Source organism: Gavia stellata, chromosome 19 (genome assembly GCF_030936135.1).
Source record: "Gavia stellata isolate bGavSte3 chromosome 19, bGavSte3.hap2, whole genome shotgun sequence".
NCBI classification, from domain to species: domain Eukaryota; kingdom Metazoa; phylum Chordata; class Aves; order Gaviiformes; family Gaviidae; genus Gavia; species Gavia stellata.
This window is the reverse complement of record NC_082612.1, coordinates 6,564,143-6,582,261: the sequence shown is the minus strand read 5'-3', so window position 1 is coordinate 6,582,261 and position 18,119 is coordinate 6,564,143. Positions and strand designations below refer to the sequence as shown.

At 35.7% G+C, this 18,119-nt stretch overlaps 1 protein-coding gene across 2 annotated transcripts in view; it reads left to right on the top strand.

The window, feature by feature from the left end:
• Positions 1-18,119, top strand: part of PRDM5 (PR/SET domain 5) — an 87,366-nt gene that overhangs the window by 37,340 nt on the left and 31,907 nt on the right. For both annotated transcript variants that reach the window (XM_059826952.1, XM_059826951.1), the window contains exons 8-12: positions 2,594-2,678; positions 3,984-4,141; positions 9,325-9,418; positions 14,237-14,397; positions 17,717-17,810. In XM_059826952.1, coding sequence (XP_059682935.1) covers positions 2,594-2,678; positions 3,984-4,141; positions 9,325-9,418; positions 14,237-14,397; positions 17,717-17,810 — 592 coding nt within the window. The remainder of the gene's footprint in view (positions 1-2,593; positions 2,679-3,983; positions 4,142-9,324; positions 9,419-14,236; positions 14,398-17,716; positions 17,811-18,119) is intronic.

Here is an 18,119-nt window from a genome sequence, read left to right as displayed (position 1 = left end):
GAGAGTGTTTTATTGTTTATGAAAAATCCTTGATTCCTTCTTAACTTTCTTTGTTGTTGAGCAGGACTTCCTGCAAAATTATGGTGAGGAGAGTCACTCTTAAACATCATGTGATTTCCACCCCCCCCCACCCCCTCTCCTTTTTTTTTTCACCTGCCAGTTCCAAGCATCTATGTTGGGTTTTTTCCCTGCCCTTTTTGTTCAACACTGGGCAGTGTTTTATTCTACTGTGCAATCTTTATTTTTCATGATTAATATGAAAGCCTTAGAAAGGTAGAGGAAACCAAATTTTGAACATCACTTTAAAATTATCATTTAATAATTTCAATTGGATGCAATATTCTTGTATCCTTGCTCTGTCAAAGCACTGTCTCATCCAGTTCTTGGAGTGGTAGCTTGACATTCAGATTAGTTTATTGAAAAGCTGATCATGGATTACTTGTATCTTCAAAGTTTTAGCTCAATTTCACCCCCAGAACTCTGTTGAATGACCTTTTGCTTTTCAATAGACCTCGTGAAAATTTTAAAATTGTCAGTCCTGTAAGTGAAGGAGTCTGTCTATCTGAGCATATATTAATCTTGTTCAGATTCTTGCTGTTTTGTATAGCACTTAGCAAGTTGTTATCTGAAGGTATAGCTCTTCAAATGCCTATGAAACAACTGTAAGTATGTTCTGACTTTAATGTAACAGAGGTTTATGTTCATAGTTGTTACAGCCCCCTAATGAGACTAATTTTGTTACACGAGTAAATCATTGCATGAGCACTTGTCTGTGGTATTACAGCCTGTGTACTCATAGAGCATGTTACTTGACAAGTTTTCTTAAAATGAAAATCCGTTTTAATATCATTATTCATAAAAATATTTGCTATGTTTTATTACTGTTGTTTTATCATGTAATTGTGCACTTTTCTAAAGAACTGATTAAAGAGTGCCAGCTATAGAATTGATAGCTACAGCTATTTAATACAGGTGCATACAAGTCTGTGTCTGATTCTTTTCTAAACAATGGATTAAAGAGTACCAGCTATAGAATATATATTTGATAGCTGTAGCTTTTTAATGCACATGCACGTAAGTCTCTTTTGATGCAAATGTGTTCAGTGAGACTATTTATCGAACAATGCTCATCAGTTGAAATCAGACATTTGTATAGTGTTAAAGCACAGTCTGAGTTCTGATGTATTAAATACTATGTTTTAGAATACCTTAAAACTTATTTCAAATAATTGTGTTGGGGGGCATTCTGATAGCACTTGGTTGCAGGATTATGTAAACTTCAGTCAACAATCTAAGTAAAAGTTTAGATCTTTTGGGAAAGGGTAGAGTAGTAGATTGTGTGTGTATGTAAGAGAAATTAATCTGAAATGCAGCTGGGTAAACAGGATATTTAGAACGAATGATCTTCATTTGAGCTTACCACTTGATACTGTCTGAGCATTTTGTTAAGCATCACTGTCCAAAGTGTGCAAGTTTGCAGAGATAGTAGGAAATGGCATAATCACTTTTTAGTTTATTAAAACATTTAATTTGCTCTAAAGTTAGTTTGTGAGTAGCAGCATAAAAACATGGTGAGGCAGAATACTTATGGAGAATCTCTTTTTGGGTTGTTTTGGTTTGTTGTAAGTGGAAGTCTTAGTTGAGCTTCTTTACTGTGCTGTCCGCAAATGTTTTTCATTAGAGTATTGTGCTGAACCTTTGATATTTGTTATTTTTAGCTTCCAGATTCTCCTTCAGAAAGTCTGTAGAGTTCTCCAAAAAAGCTTTAATAAATGTGATCTCTGCCCAGAAGTTTTGCTGTCTAAGGCTGCAGTTCCAAAAAGCTGAAATGTATCTTCAGTTGCACTGTGACTAGGTTGAGGGGAGGCTGCCGACAGCAAACATAATACAGAGCATAAGGTTGAATGGTAATCATGACAGGTGGAGAACTAGTATGTGTTGTGATTTTTGGGGAACAATAAATAACACAGGATTTTTTTTTTTTAATTGAGTATCAGAAGTTGCAGCTCTCAACTGCCTCTTCTGTTTTTCCAACATTTAGTCCTTGATGACGTTATGTGCTGTGATGTTGAAAATCCTGCTAATGCTTACTGCACTTACAGTTTTAAGAGACACAGCTGCCCCTCCACTGTCTTGCCTCTAAAAGCTTTTAAGGCAAACAGTCCTGAAAGAGTTTGATAGTACTTGTTTTTTTAAATGCTTACAGTAGTTATAAAGTAATTACTGTGTTATTTTTACTTACATCTTCTTGACTAGAAGAAAATGTTCTGAAAATGTATTCTGCATCTGTTTTTTTAATGCTTTTATAATAATGATATTTTAAATGGATCTGATATTGCAAATTTGCATAGCCTGTGCTTCTAAATATAGTTTTAGTGATAATTTTTTGTTTGCAATTATGAATATTTATTTTTTGAGAGATACTGTTTTACACCAAGGGACTAGCAAGGGGGAAATCACAGAATATTCATGAGTATTAGTATAGCTACTGGCTAAGAAATAGTTATGGTCTATTAGAGAATTTCTGTGTATGCAAGATGTGTGATCTTGTTTGAGACACATACTTAATTATCATTAAACACTCATTTTGCAGGTCCATGAGATCTTTGAGTGTCAGGAATGTGACAAGAAATTTATTTCAGCGAACCAGTTAAAACGCCATATGATAACTCATTCAGGTAACGTACAAAAATAATACAAACCTATATGTATGTGTATATGTATGTGTATTTAATATATATTGAGTTTTACCTGAATTAGTTTCTTATAGAAGGCTTGATGAATTCTGTGTTGCCCCGAGTTGTTCAAGCAAATCTCAGGTTCCAAGGAAACCATCTAAGCTATCCTTTCTAAGCCATTCAAAAATCCAAGTGTAATGCTATAGTCTTCTCCCTGTTGCTGCTTTGTCAATCTATTTTTTCATGCTAGCTGGGGTAGATGATGCCCGTTAGCTTTAATGGGTCAAAAGATTGCTACTTGGCTTATAGAGGAGACGAAGAACCGCTGGGTGGAATTTCATGTCGAAGAGAAGAGGATGGGAGCTGGGGTATGCTGTCAGCTAGAGATCTGTGATAAAAGGGGAAACTTTCATTCATATATATATATATCTTTTTTTAGTGGACTCACTTGCATATAGTTTCCAGTCAGAGGCAAGCAGCTCATACTCCACACCGTTTTGCAGACCACACACCAATGATTTATTGTGCCTGTCCTCTGCCAGAACAGGTCACTGTGAGCGGGGAGTGGCCTGTCCTTAGGTTTGGCAGTATGACACAAATTTGCTCTGCCAGGATTTCAGATCACTGCGGTCTAGTGTTTCTATGCCTTTCACCAGTGATTAGAAACACCAGCCAACACAATGGAAACACAAACTTTGTTCTCTCAAATACATTAGCATTTAAAAAATGCAGGTTTTCACAGCGGCACAGGCTTATAATTGAACTATTTTCTTGGTATCGGTCCACACCAAAAGCTCGTTTCTTGTAACATAATATATATCTCAGAGGCTCCTAGCTTTCTTTTGACAGTTTTGGATGAGCATTAATGTAGTGAAGTTGCAGTCACCAGTTGAAGCATAAAGGCTTTTTGCATAGGAACTTTTGGTTTTGGAAGCTAATATGTATATTGTTAATTAAGTTTTAAAACATTTAAACTGTCATGCCCTCTTTCACATTTGTAATCTGGAAACAGAGTTTTCCTCTTTGAAGTCATTCTCTTTTGATTTAAGCTAATTAATCAGAATTTAGTTTTAGCAATGATTATTGCAAAGAATGTGCCAATTTCTTGAGATACACCATGGCTCATCTTTTGTGAAGTGACTTAACTGTCTAACATAAAGGGCATTAGATGTCTTTCTAATTGGTTTAATCTTAATTGGGTTGACTTAATTGCAAAAATCTCTCTGAGGAGATGAATGTCTCTGCCTTTCATCTTCTCGCCCTGTATAAACAGGAGATTAAATGTCCCCCACTCATTTTCTGCAGAAAAACGCCCCTACACCTGCGAGGTTTGCAATAAGTCCTTCAAACGACTTGATCAAGTGACTGCACACAAAATAATACACAGTGAAGATAAACCTTATAAATGCAAGCTTTGTGGAAAGGGATTTGCCCACAGAAATGTTTACAAGAATCACAAGAAGGTAAAGCACTCTGCTGTTGTTGTTTACAGGTCTGCCAGCCTCAGATTTGCAGATTTTTTTTCTTTTAAGTGGTTCATCATTAAGCTCTGGCATGCTTATAAACATGGGATTAGAGTATTGGAGAATGTATTTTTTAGTGTTCTTTGTTATATTGAAAATCTCAAAATACTAAATGAATTCTAGTAAAAAATAAAAAGTTAAATAAGCAGAAGGAAATGACAGTTGCTTGTTTAAAAACATCAAATAAATCCCCGTTTTCACTGTTCCCTTTTTTGTTATTTTTTTAATATTAGGTTATCAAGTTAAAAATGTCACTCATCTAAAATGTCTTCAAATATATATATATTTTTTAAATACCATATTTGACTAACACTAAGTGTAGTCCTGATGCAGTCATTGTTGGACGTAGCAGCAGATGCTTTCAGGCTACACTGGATTTGCACTGGGTAGTGTTCACACATTAAAACATCATCAGAAGAAATGTTAGCTTAAAAATAGGCTCATGAAGAGATGCTCCGCTTCTGTTGATTTAAGCTCAAATCTGTTTGGCCTAATTTCTGTAATGCCTGTTGTTATTTTTAACCTGGGGTTACATTTTTTAATGGCAATGCTATGTCCATGGCTGCTGTTTCAGAATTACAAGACTGTAAAAAAGAAAGAAAAAAAATTACCTGTCTGGTTTTGTGCCCAGTATTTGGAACTGTTTGCTCTTTTTTCTTTTTTTTTTTTTCCCCTTTAAATTTTTTAAATACTACTCCTTTCTTTCCCCCTTTTGATGAAACTGATATACCCATACTTACAAGTCTTTTGCAGTTTGGCTCATGTTATATGCCATCTGGGAATTTGGCACAGGATCTTTGCACCATCTCGTGCACTTTGAGCCATAAATCATGTAAGAGTAATAATAATGCCTCTCACAGGATGAAATGGTGATGACTGTCTAAAACAGAAAGCATGCAGAAGCCTGCTGAAGGACAAGATTAGCTCCCAAATATGCTGTGATTGTATCTTATGTTTTAGACTTTATTAAGAAAATGGGGCAGAATCTCACAAATTGGATATATTCTAAGGAAAATGTACAAAATACTATCTGGAAAGATACTTCTGTGTCTTACATGAATACTTTTTACATGTTTCCTTATGTTAATTTGCAGTTGATGACTGGTAGGGAGTTTGGGCTGAAAATGGACTCCAGGGTTAAGTATGAATGAGTAAACACTTTGGCCCAATACTGTGTTTAAAGCAGCAGCATCACTAGCATAAGCAAGGATTAGATGCTCCACTTAATGGGAAAAATATTAAAATTTAGACAGTTTCAGTGAGTATCTAATTTTAACATAATTCCTTAAAGCATGTTGGAATACTTATTTCCTGAACCTGTTTGCACATAGTACTGGCTGTAAATCAACCCTGTCCTATAATGAAAGAAACTTAGTCCTGTGTTTACATAAAGCTTACTCAGAACAGCTGTGAATGTTCACCCATCCACATTTAGGTCTCTAATTTCACTTGCTAAATGAAGAGATGAGCATGAGAGACAGGAGACTGACATAGGTGTCCTGAATTGCTTTTTTAGACACGCCTCTCCATTGAGTAAATAATGTAAACAAGGAGAGGTAGTAGATAATGGAGGGGAGTATGGATATGTATACACAAAACCAATTGTAAGGTGTAAGTCAAGGATGTGGTAGTTTGGGATGCTAAAATAGTTTTAAGTGCCATGATTTTGGGAGGGCTGCACTACTACTAGGGGAAGAGGACAATAGTTGTTCTGCTTGTTCACAGGAATATCGAGCCAGTAACAGTGGAAATTCAAACATTTATTGTGTGTCATACTTCTGTGTATTTCTTCAGCTCCGGTTTTTAATGATTCTTTAGGTGTGTATTCCTTTAAGATGTCCTCCTAGGCTTCATTTTCTTTTGGAAGAAGAAAAGTTGGACTCTGAATAATTTCACAGTGTTTTTTTGAGTTCCAGGATGCAGTTACTGTGCTAGTAGCAGGGAGCTTAGAAACCTGCAGTAGGAATGATGGGTATAGTAGTTAAAAACACTCAAATCAACAGCATTTAACAGAAAACATGCTTTCAAGTTTGATAGCAACACACTTGAAAAAACTCTTTGGGTTTTACAGCAAAGCTACATACTTCTTATTTATAATAAGAAACAGGTTACACACACATTTTGTGCCTTTGAATTCTTGTTTTGTGTTTTTAGATGGAAACTTGTTGCGTTTTTGTGATTCCTTCATGGGGGTTATTTAATTTGATTTTGTGTTGGAAGTATCAGAATAAAAATGGCTCCCACAACATGTGCTTTTAAACATCTTTCAGATGTGGGTGAATGTTGGGTCATTTCAAAGGTGCAGAAGGAGATTAGTTCCTCACGTTTCACAGGATTTCACTGGGGCATATACTCTTAGCAACTCCACTGTCTATCTGCTCTGTTCAGTGGAGCATTGTGACGTGAACCCTAACTTAGCACTCATTACGCCCTTATAGCTACAGATCTGAGAGGCAGGAACCGTTAGTCTTCCTGTGGTACCGCTCTGATGTGCTGCTTCTGCATACAAGTACTACACTGCTTTGTGTAGGTGCATGTGCAAGCTTGCTTTGTCACTTGCTCGGAGGTGTCGGCACTGCGAAGTGTTATGCGATGTGGAACTAGCTCAGATGTCTTTTGAAAAAGCTCAGGCTATATGACTAAGTGATCATACGAAGAATACGGTTCCATTTTTGTGACAACGGAAGAGAATTGTATCTGAAATTGAGGCAAATGCAGTATTGGATTGTGCTACAGATAAAAGTAGTCACCTTTCATCCAGGTTAGATTTGGATGAAGGTGCCATATGATGCAGATTACTTCCATACAGGAGAAAGCAAAGTTTTTGTTCCATCTGCTCCTTTGTTGCTAGGTATAGAGGATAAATTCAGAGAATAAAACACGAGGATATGACAGTGAGCAGAAATAGGTCAGCAGACACAGGATTTTAAAGGGTTTATGGCTAATCCAGGGTTATTTGGTCATGGGGAGCATAATGAATTGAAACAACTGTATTCTGTCAGTTTCTCTACTGGGAATAAGTAGCCTTGGGAAGGGTTTAAGCCTCCACAAATGCTATGGTAGCAAAGGTTGCCATGAAATACTCCATAAGAGCCCATCCTCAGTTGCTTTGATTGCATGACTGTCCCCTGCTCTGACTGAACGGAAGCCATCTCTGATCTGGAACCTATTAGTAGGACAAAAAAAGGCAGTATTAGAACTAATATGCTTGTTTGCAGGAATACCTCTCCTCATTAAGATTTGCATGGCTTTTCATAATAGACCTAGCTTGTTTCTGGACCATTCACAAAAGAGGCAGATGATCTGTGTACCCTTGCATGTGTGTATGCCTAGTTAGGTGTTTTTCTTTGTAGTGAAGTTAAGATATGCAGATGAATACTTGTATTTTGGTCAAAAGACTAGGAGAACTGTCAAGGAGATGCTAAGAAGGAATTCTATACAAATCACTGTGCTCTTCAGAACTATCACTCAAGTGGTGAGTGTTCTAAAACAGGGCATTTTTTAAATAAACAAAATGAATTTTGCGCTCGTGAAAGGTGCCAGATTGACAGCCCTAGAGACTGAACCCTTCTATTTATCCACAGAACAGGTACAGCACAGACAGCAGCACTGCGAGCTTCCCCACAGTGTCTCATCAATATGTCTCAACCCTGTTCTGGAGGAACCACCTATTGAGGTGAGAAGGTAGTTCAGTCTCTTCATGTCCTGTCAATCCTTGGCCTGACTGCTGAGACTGCGAAGCAGGCTGTCAACTAATGCAAACTGTGATGTAAACCTGTAGAAACTGGACTGAAACATTCAGCACGTTTTATGTAATGTGTGATATATTCCACACATTTGATGGTGCTCCAGTTGCCTTTTTGCTTTAAGTGACATAGGCTGAGGTCAAGGAATTGACTTGGAATCCAAAGCCTCCGTATCCCGTTGCAAGTACTTTAATGTTTTGGTACTGTTGTGTATGTAAGAGGACATATATGTTAAAGTCAATCTAGGTTCAAGGCCCTCAGTCCACATCTAAATAATTATGCTGACTCCCCACAGTTCCTGTTTTCTCTGTAGTTTAAGGGATAGCTGTAAATGTCATATGGTTTTATGAATGGCAGAAATAGATTATATAAATATGTACTATGCTAATATTTAGCCTTAGTCTACAAAATTAACTGATTTATCTAATTTCATGCATATTATAAAACACTTACTGTCCATCCCCTTTTCCTCTTCGCACTGCAGCTTCTACTTAAGGTCCTTGTGAGCTAATACAATGTTTAGATACTGATGCTTTATAAACTTGCTTTCCGTTGCAAAAATACTAGGAAATGGGGTAGATAAATTGAATGGAATAATTTACTATCTACAGTTGGACAACACTTAATAACACAAGGAAACAGGGAAAGTGCTTTGAAATTTACAAAAGTAAATGAAGCTGGATGTTTCCTAAGCTCCAGAAAAGAAACCTGCTTCAGTAACTCTGCAGTTTGAGGGATTCAGCCAAGCTTAGCCTTTTATTTTGTTTATGGCTTTGAGGCTGTCTCTCAGCTTCAATTAATTTTTCTACAGCAAACAAGAATCTCTGTACTGATGCTCCTATGGTTTTTTTAATTTTGTTTTTTTTTCCTTTTTTTAATAGAAGAAGCTGAAATAAGGATATGTAAAACTAGTCTCAGGATTTGAAAGATTTTCTTTGCCAAATTTTACATGCTATCTTGAGATAATCAGATCAGTTTTACCTTCCAACTTAACTGAGAAAAAGGGTTTTGTGTACATGTGTTTAAAGCATTTGTTCATATTAGTAAGTACTTAAGGCCAGTGTTAGTACGGCTGAAACAATGCAACTGAGCTTGTAGGTTTTTTCCTGGTTATTGTTTATTTTTGTTTCTGTTTACATGCACACCTCATAACACTTCTGTGGTCTGGGAAGGTACATTTATTAGGTAGCTGCCCTGCTGACTTTCAGGATTCTGGATAATGGCAGAATGATTGTTTTAATTCTTTATCCCCTGATGTTTCAAATTGCTATGATATCCCCTCCTGAATCCAGTGTAGAAAATTAGCTATAATTACTGTAATGACAGCTAATTGATTTCCCTGAGCCTTTCCTCTGACACGTTGTCTTTCATCTGCAGACCCATTCTGAAGAGAGACCATTCCAGTGTGAGGAATGCAAAGCTTTGTTCCGAACCCCATTCTCTCTACAAAGACATCTGTTAATCCATAACAGTAAGTGCTAAGTCAGAGAGGAAAAACAACTTCCTCAGTTCTCACATTCGACTGAGAAAAACAGACATACAGTACCTTGCTCCAATATGCAACTTGCTATGTTAAATTAGTATTAAGATTCAACTCTAACCCCACGTAGTTAGAAAATTCAGAGCCAAATTCGAACCTTGTCTTTAAATACACTTAAATGCAAATCCAAATATGCTGTAGAAAATCTAGCAATGATTTGAGGTATAATGACAAGAGATTTCTTTCTGTATTAAGTGTGATACTGTTACCTCCATTTTAAGAAAGGAGAAATGGAAGCAGAGATTTCTTGGTGGCTTAGTCAGCTTTGGTAGGTAATCCGGTTTAGAGCTTGAAACTGAGGTTCTTTCTCCTGTGCCAGTCTAGGCTAATGCTTCCTGCCTCTGGCATAGAACTAGCAGCCCAGAGGAATGCTGTGGCCTTTCTCCCTCATGAGTAACTTGTTCTTGGCATTCTGTACTGCTTTTTAACTGACTGTATAAAAATATATTTTTGGTGGAATTTTCTCCATCTTTAATATTTACAGAGCCCTAGACTACCATTCAAACATGTGAATGTCAGCAATTTAGATTTTAGAAAATATTCATGGTCTAAAATCCTTGTAGCTTAGAAGACAGTACTTTGATTTGGGGAATATTTACATTGGTATAATTAAAAAACCCCAAACCTTTCCTTTTTTAATCCAGTATAACAGTGTTTCTGTTAGATGAATTATTAGACTGGCATGTTTAGTTTGTTCTTTTACAATTACCTTTCAAAGCTTCTGCAATTTCACAAAGCATTGGATTTTGTAAAATCTTTTTCCAATATTAAATTTTAAAAATGTTGGGGGGGAAAAGTTAAAAACCTGTGTATTCTAATGAACCAAACATTTGCAGGATATCCAAAAAACAGTAATTCACAGTACGCAGAATTGTAGACCTTGGTAAAGATCTCTCTAAAAACATATACTTTGACTTTTTTTCAAGAGTATGGGAGCTCAGGAAATTTGAGGTCTTTGAGTTAGGCTTGTGGTTTGTGGCCGGTTTAGGCATTCCTGAACCACCACTATTTAAGCAAGTATTAAATATATCAGACTGTGAACTGCAGTGGCACAGACATTGTCTAGTCAGTCTTCCTTGTGCAAAAGGAGACATGTCTTGCTGAGGGACAGAGTAGGTGTTTGAAGGTGGTAACTTCTGTCATCTTAGCTAAAACTTTGTCCAAAATTAGTCAGTCTTAAATCAATATTATTTGGTATTTTTATTAATCACAGGGAAGATTTTTAACCCTTTTTTTTTCTATGGAAAAAATTACCAACTTAACAAGGAGGTCTTAATACAGGAGAATATAAGCAAAGCTTTTTTAGTCATACTGCATCTCTTTTGCCTGTAGTCCTATAAAAGAAGTGTTGACAGACCAATAGCAAAGTGAAAAGTGAAAGTCATTACTAGGATGAACTGAAGAATAAACAGTTTTCAGTTCAAGGCTGTGATTAAAACAAGGGGCTCTGCTGTTTTCTGAGAAGAGCTTGTGTTCCCAGTGAAGAAATGTAGAACTCTTCCTCTCATGACCTAACTCTGAGACTGACAAGTCGTGCTGCCACGATAATGAGTTTCTCATACTTGAAATAACTCAGAATTACAGGCATTGTCCTGCTACAGCTGGATGATAGTCCCTCTCATAGCACTAAAATATACCTGTTACTATAAAGAAAGGAGAGAAACAAAACAGAATCTCTGAATGTATTTGGCTGACTTTACTGTTCTGTGCTGTAGGAAAGAAAAAATTGTCTGTGAAGCTTGAAACTTCTAGGAAAAATTGAAGTTCAGCCTACATTGTATATTCTTTTAAATTCAGTATCCCCTTGTTGGTTTAGAAGCAGGCACTCTGCAGAATGATGTAGAATAACTTAATTTTTATTTTACAAACTTAATTTACTTGAAAAAATGATATGTCATAAACTTACTTCTCAGGTGTTCCTGTCCTGAAATTGGAAAAGGCGTCATAAATATAACTTTCAAAATTCAAGATCAAATATGTCTAACTAACAAATAATTAAAATAAGTCCAAACTCTTCTTTTTTTTTTCCCCAGGTCCTAGCGGTGTAAACAAAACTTGTCTTCTGAGAGTCAGACAAACTTTTTCTCTTAGGCATGCTGCTGATAATACTTTTAGTATCTGTGTTTTCATTACGTCATTGGCAAGGCTGGAGCTAACCCTTTATTCTCAGCTGTAGTGTTTAGGAAGGATGTATGATGCATAAGTGTATGGTAGCTCATACTTGGCTAATATGGGCCCACAAGGCCGTAAGAGACCTGGCTAACAAGAATGAGTAACCCGAAGCATTTTTGCTTGCATCATTCAGTTGTCTAGGATTGCGGAGACAAGCATTGAACAGGATTGCATTTGTTAAGAAGGACATCATCCTTTTTATATTTTTGCTTTCCAGAATAATAATGTACATGCAGAATATTTGTTAGTAAGAGAAATACTAATTAGGTCCTTCTACAGGGGTCAGCAGAAGTGGGCATTTCATCCAGGATAATATTTGAAAAAAAACCCAATTCTAGGCTTCCCATTACTTTGCATGTTGAAAAAATTTGCTAAACTGAAGCCAGGACTTGGCTAAATACATACTTGGCATTGAAACTATATGTAGTTGAAGACTATTATAATGTGTACACACAGAGGAGATATGGTTGAACAGTATGTTAGTTCTGAAATTCCCTGACTGTGGAGTTTTTTTATTTGAAAATTGCTTGATCTTTTACTACCTTATTATTTTTTATTGTTGTTTGAAAGTCATTTATCCTTTTGAATCATAATAGAAGTGCAGTACTGAAAATGATAGGAATGATTGCAAATAAAACTTTAGAATAAAAAGGACAAATCCTCCTGAAACTCAACAAATGTCGAATCTTGTCTTTAAACCACAATGATATCATGTAAATTTATGGAAATCATACAAATATTTCTTACTTCAGAAGACATGGCAATTTGTTAAAATTATGTCTGGTATTGCTTCATTTTTTTTTCAATTTGTTTTCAGACTTGGAGCTAAGTTATTAAGAGACAGAAAGAAACAAATGACTACCTAAAAAAAAAATTTAAAAAAAATCCATGAAGCCTAGAAGTTCTTATAAGAAGTAACTTTTAAAAGAAATTACTTGAATATTTTTCCTTTGTTGAAGCAGTAGAAAATTGCATGTTACTTTAGTAAAAATAGTAATGACTTCACTCTGTTAGCAGTGTAGTCTCATGTTCCCAAGATGAGGACTGAAGAGTTTCACTGAACAGTTAGAAGCAGTATCAGTGTTAAACCTCCACGTAACAGCATATTGAATTGCATCCCTGTTGACCTCGAAAATTTTTCTGAAGAGCTACACTGAAAGTATTTTAGGATAAGACAACTTACACTCTAATACCTTTTAGCATATTCTTCTTGTCTCATCCAGGACAAAACCGCGTTTGTTTCCAAACCAACAGAGTATGAGAGGTTTGGGATGGGAGGGGGGGCAGTTATGGTTGATTTATGGGAAAGAGAAACAGGTTATCTAGTCTTTGGAATGTCTGAGGGTACTTGAGGCACCACTGTATTGATAAGCTTCACTTAAATGTATTACATGTATATTATATAATAAAGAAAAAAGTTTGTGCCCCAATATGTAGCATCAAATGGGCTTTAATATGCAGCATACTGAAATCAATTTCCATTCATATTAGCCTTTGTACTGGGACCAAGGCTGGGATGATTTTAACCTTTAATAACTTATAGCAAGGAAATAAGTGCACCTCTACATGTACATCATTGCTACTGGAAAAAGTAGCTTGTGCTTATACTAGTCTATATCCTATTCATATGGATCAGGAGGCTGCAGATCAGACCTCTGTCCTGGAGAAAAAAAAAGTGGAGGATAGTCCCTAGATGATGGTGATCTTTCTTCGTGATGTAACTGCCTGGAAAGTTTTTTGGGATGTGGGCACCTGATTTCCAGTTTAGACTGCAGATTTGTGAATGAATGGCATGTTGCAGATGTTTAACTTGTAATTTTAATCAAGAAGTTAACAAATAGTAGAGAATATTTCTCTGCATTCACAGTAGTGATGAAGAGAAGGTTCATAGTAATGATTTCTCTGAAGAATCACATCCTTTTTTTTTTTTTCCCCCCTCTCTCTCAAAAGATGTATGCAGATTTTCAGAATACAATGTCTCTTCCCCTCTCTTAGGTAATTCACTGAATTTTAAACTTATTAGTAGTATTAGCCTGGCCTCTGCCATAACCTTCAACCACATCACCACAGTTTGAATAGTAATACTGCTATAACATTTGAAAGTTACTTCATCTTTGTTGTACGAGTTGTATTGATGTGAATGAGATAGGTTACTCAAAGCAAGTATTTCTTGTTTTGAGAATTTTTTTAAATTCAGGAAGATGCCTTTTACCATTTAAGTTTCAAAATATGAAGCCTATTTCATCTTTCTGCTTGTTACCATAAAAAGAGTCTGTTACTGGAGGTGCTGATAAAACCTGTGGTCCGTTTCACTGGAACCCATTTCCACTGGTTGCCATTTCACATTTGGCTATAGAATTTAATCACATTTCTGGCTATGTTGCTGTGATGACTACTTTATACTTTCTTAATTTCCCAATGACATTTTCACCTGATGTGATATTTCTTTTCTGTCTGTTCTCAGGACCCAGCTTTTCATTTGTCTTTGTTGTTTTTATTAATTTTTCTGAAACAATAAGCATTAGTGTATTTCCACAAAAATCTGGTATCTTTAAAGCTTGTTTTTCTCTTTATAAGGTGAGAGGACCTTCAAGTGTGATCACTGTGATGCTACTTTCAAAAGGAAGGACACATTAAATGTTCATATACAAGTTGTACACGATGGACATAAGAAATACAAGTGTGATCTCTGTGACAAAGCTTTTGTGACACCCTCAGTCCTCAAGAGTCATAAAAAAGTGAGTAGAATCAGTTCTATCATACTCATTCCTTCTGTGCCCTTAAGGCTGAGACTAAACATAAAATCCCCAAATGCTTCTGTATTTCTGGCTTTTTAGTAGAAAGCTGTGATAGTGCTTAACATTCTAAAATGCTTATTGCAACAGTGGGGCTATTGGTGGCATGCAGAATCTGCAGCGGGTGCATATGTATCAATCCAGTGTAGGTACTCCAGCATCAGGTGTATAGCAGGATGGGACTTGCTGCATTGCTCTTACCATACTCCTTTCCACTGATCTCTGCAATGGAATTGAGGTAAACTTCAGAAGAAAGCTTGCTCACTAGTTTGGCCTGAGGTAAGATTTACATTACAGGGAAGAAATGTGAAGAAAATAATTGAATCAAGAACAAATCAGCTGAGGAAAATCAGCTCAGGTGTTGCCACCAAATGCAGATTGTGAGAGTTTGTTGAAAAACCTCATGCATCTATTATCTGCCATATAGTCTGCACTTCATATATGCATGTAAAATTGTGATAACAAAACTGAGTGTAACTGAGTTACTGGGTACAATATTTTCAGCACATGATTATGGTGAGTACTGTGCATTACAACACAAATCTGTATTTAAAATTGAGGAAAAAATGTAAGGGAGTCTTTCAATGTCTCTTCAACACTACTATGTCTTACAGTTGTGGGAACTAGCATGCATCTTTGGAGCCTAAATCAAGTTATTGGCAGATAGCAGACTATTGAATTCTCTAATGTAATGGACAGCACTGCCTCCTTAATGTGTGTTTGATTTTTAACATGTTTACAGATTGCAAAATGTAATGAAACCAACTAGGAACAAAGTCTCCTCGGTTTCTTTTGTGGCCTTTTAAAGGTCTTGATCTTCCATTAAATGTATGTTAATGCATTTGCTGTCTGTCTTTGTGTTCAGTCTGTTTTAAATGCTGCTTGTCTCATATTTAATATGCATTAAGTTACTTAGTAATCATAGTTGCTGGAAAATAAAGTTTCTTGTGATTGAGTGACATAACTGTATAACCAAGATGTATTTCTCCCAGATACACTTAGTGGAACATTTTCACCTGTACTTTAGAAGAACTGGAATGACATGGGATTGCCTTGTTTGTAGATTTCAGTACATGTACTATAAGATGATTGAGATTCAATGGTTTATCAGTTCTTCTGCAGTTTGTGAAATCAGTTGAAATTTGCTGTAATAGAGAAAGAACTTTATAATATAGAATACTCTTCCTCTCTTCTCTTATATTACCTTTAGAATAAGGAGTATTAAAGCACATTTGTTTTTCAAGCCTGAATACATTGATCTAAGGAACTCCAAAAATAAAGGGTATACAAAATAGACTTGCAATTTGTTTCTGATCATGCTCTTGGGGAGCAAGACTTTAGGAAGGCATAGTATCTATCATCAGACAAACTGATTGGTTTGGAAAAAGACTGCTTTTCAGACACACAATCCTTTTCATCCTTATCTACTTGTTTTAATCACTTGAGTAACAGACCTAGCCTATAATACTGATAAATTGATTTGACATTAACTTTTAGTGAAGGATCTTGCAAAGATGGATCGTAAGATCCAAAAATCAAAAATGTTACCTGGAATCATTGATGAGCTCTGCATAAATTTTTAAACTTCTGTTCCTCAGATTCCTTTCTAAAGAATTCAGTATGACTTACTATTTCATGTTAAAAATGGCCATATACTTATATGTATTTGTATTTTAATGGAAAGCAGCCTCTGTCTATCATTTATCCCTATTCTTTCTTTGACATTCTTTCTCAATTGTAATTACTGTTGCTTTGTGCTGCTGTCAGACTAAGGCTAGCTGTATGTTTGTGAGCCTTGTAGTTGTAATGTATTGCTCCTGGAAATCCTTTTTCTTTTTTTTTTTTTGGTTGTTTGGAGTGAATTAATAGCTGTCTGTCTGGTATCCCCCAATGTTGCTGTTAGAGATATAATTGATTTCTAAAAAACTCTATCCTAATCAAGAGGGATTTAATGTTCATATCCCTAATGTCAGGGAATGAAAACTGTGCAAGTCTGTCCAGTATTGACCTGATATCTCATTTACTCTTCCTTCAGCTGCAGCATAGTATGTACTATGTGAGATAAGGTTTTTATGATGTCATGAAGAATTTTATATCACTTCAATGTCTTTCATAAAAATAAGAATTAATTTCCCTATCTGAAGAGAGTCATGTGCAAAGCTTGAAACCCAAATTGGCAGCTGTACGTATAATTGTGTTATCTTTCCTGTCCCATTTAAATTAACACTTATAAATGAAGTAATCCAAAATTCTCCACTAAAAGAGCAATCACAGTTACAAGGAAAATTTATTCAATAGGCTGATAAATCTTCAGTTCAGAACTGGGCTTTCAAAGTACAGTGTGAAAAATTATGAGAACCTGTGTATGTAACTTACTTCAAGGTGGTATTGCTGTTGACCACAGAGGTTGGATGGGAGAATTTGTGATTATTTTTTTTTCCATTTTGAAATAATTCTTCTTATATCAGCAAGGCATTCTAGCCTTAAAAGCTTGATTTCAAAAGACAAGCTCAGTGTATTATTTAGTGTTAGTGAAAATTACAGTATACTTCTCGTGATCAATTCTCTAAATGCAATCTGGTTCTAGCATTTATTACAAACTAGATAGGTTCCAGTATACAGTTTGTGTGGACTGAAATCACTGAGAACTTGCACTTTGAAAGATCATTGTCTGTCAACTGATGGCTGTGTTCCATTCATATGAGGCAGTCAGAAATCATATGCACAAATCTCCATAAACACCTTTTAAAGGTCCAGTTCAAGTTTGCACCAGGAAAAGTTATACTAGGTTGGGGAAACTATTTTTACTGCACTTCATAATGTAATAAAATTCTGTGAAATTATAAGCTTTTAAAAAATAGACCCATTTATGAGATTAATTTTAGTAGGTAACCAAGTTATATGTTTTAGAAACCACTATCACAGATATCAAACTGAAAAATAGGTGTCTTATTCTTGCAATCATGAAGATATGCAAAGGTAGATTGGGCATTTTTAAGAGTAACTATGTTGGAAATAGTAAACTTAGGAACTGAAAAGGTAGTTTATTTTGCCATTGATAATGAGATTTGTTTAGAAATTTTAGAAGAAAATTAAAACAACACCAGTAGCTAATTGCGTAGAATCTTCGTCTGATGTGATGAAATAAAGTAGTTAATGGAGACAATAGTGGTCAATGTCAATACAGTTAAAATATTCTATATTTCACTTCTTTTAAAGCTATACTGAAGCTTTCATTCTTGTCTTTCCCCACCCCATGTAGACTCATACAGGAGAAAAAGAGAAGATTTGCCCATATTGCGGACAGAAGTTTGCAAGCAATGGAACACTGAGAGTTCATATTCGAAGCCATACAGGTACAGTGTTGTTTACTGTAATGAACAGAGAAGGCTTTCTAGATCTATATAACAAGGTATCTCTAAGTATGTCCACAATTTGTCTATCTACAGACAGAAATGAAAATTTACAGGTAGGCCTAACACAGCATCTTTTTCAGACATTTTACCTGCTTAATGTGTTAAAACCAGATTCTATTCTCAACTAATTATGTATGAATGTGTGTGTATATATATATATGAATAGTTATATATACATACAATATGAGTTCATTCATTGCTGTGGCTGCTAAGGTGTTTTGAAACTCTGTCATATTAATGTAACTTCTG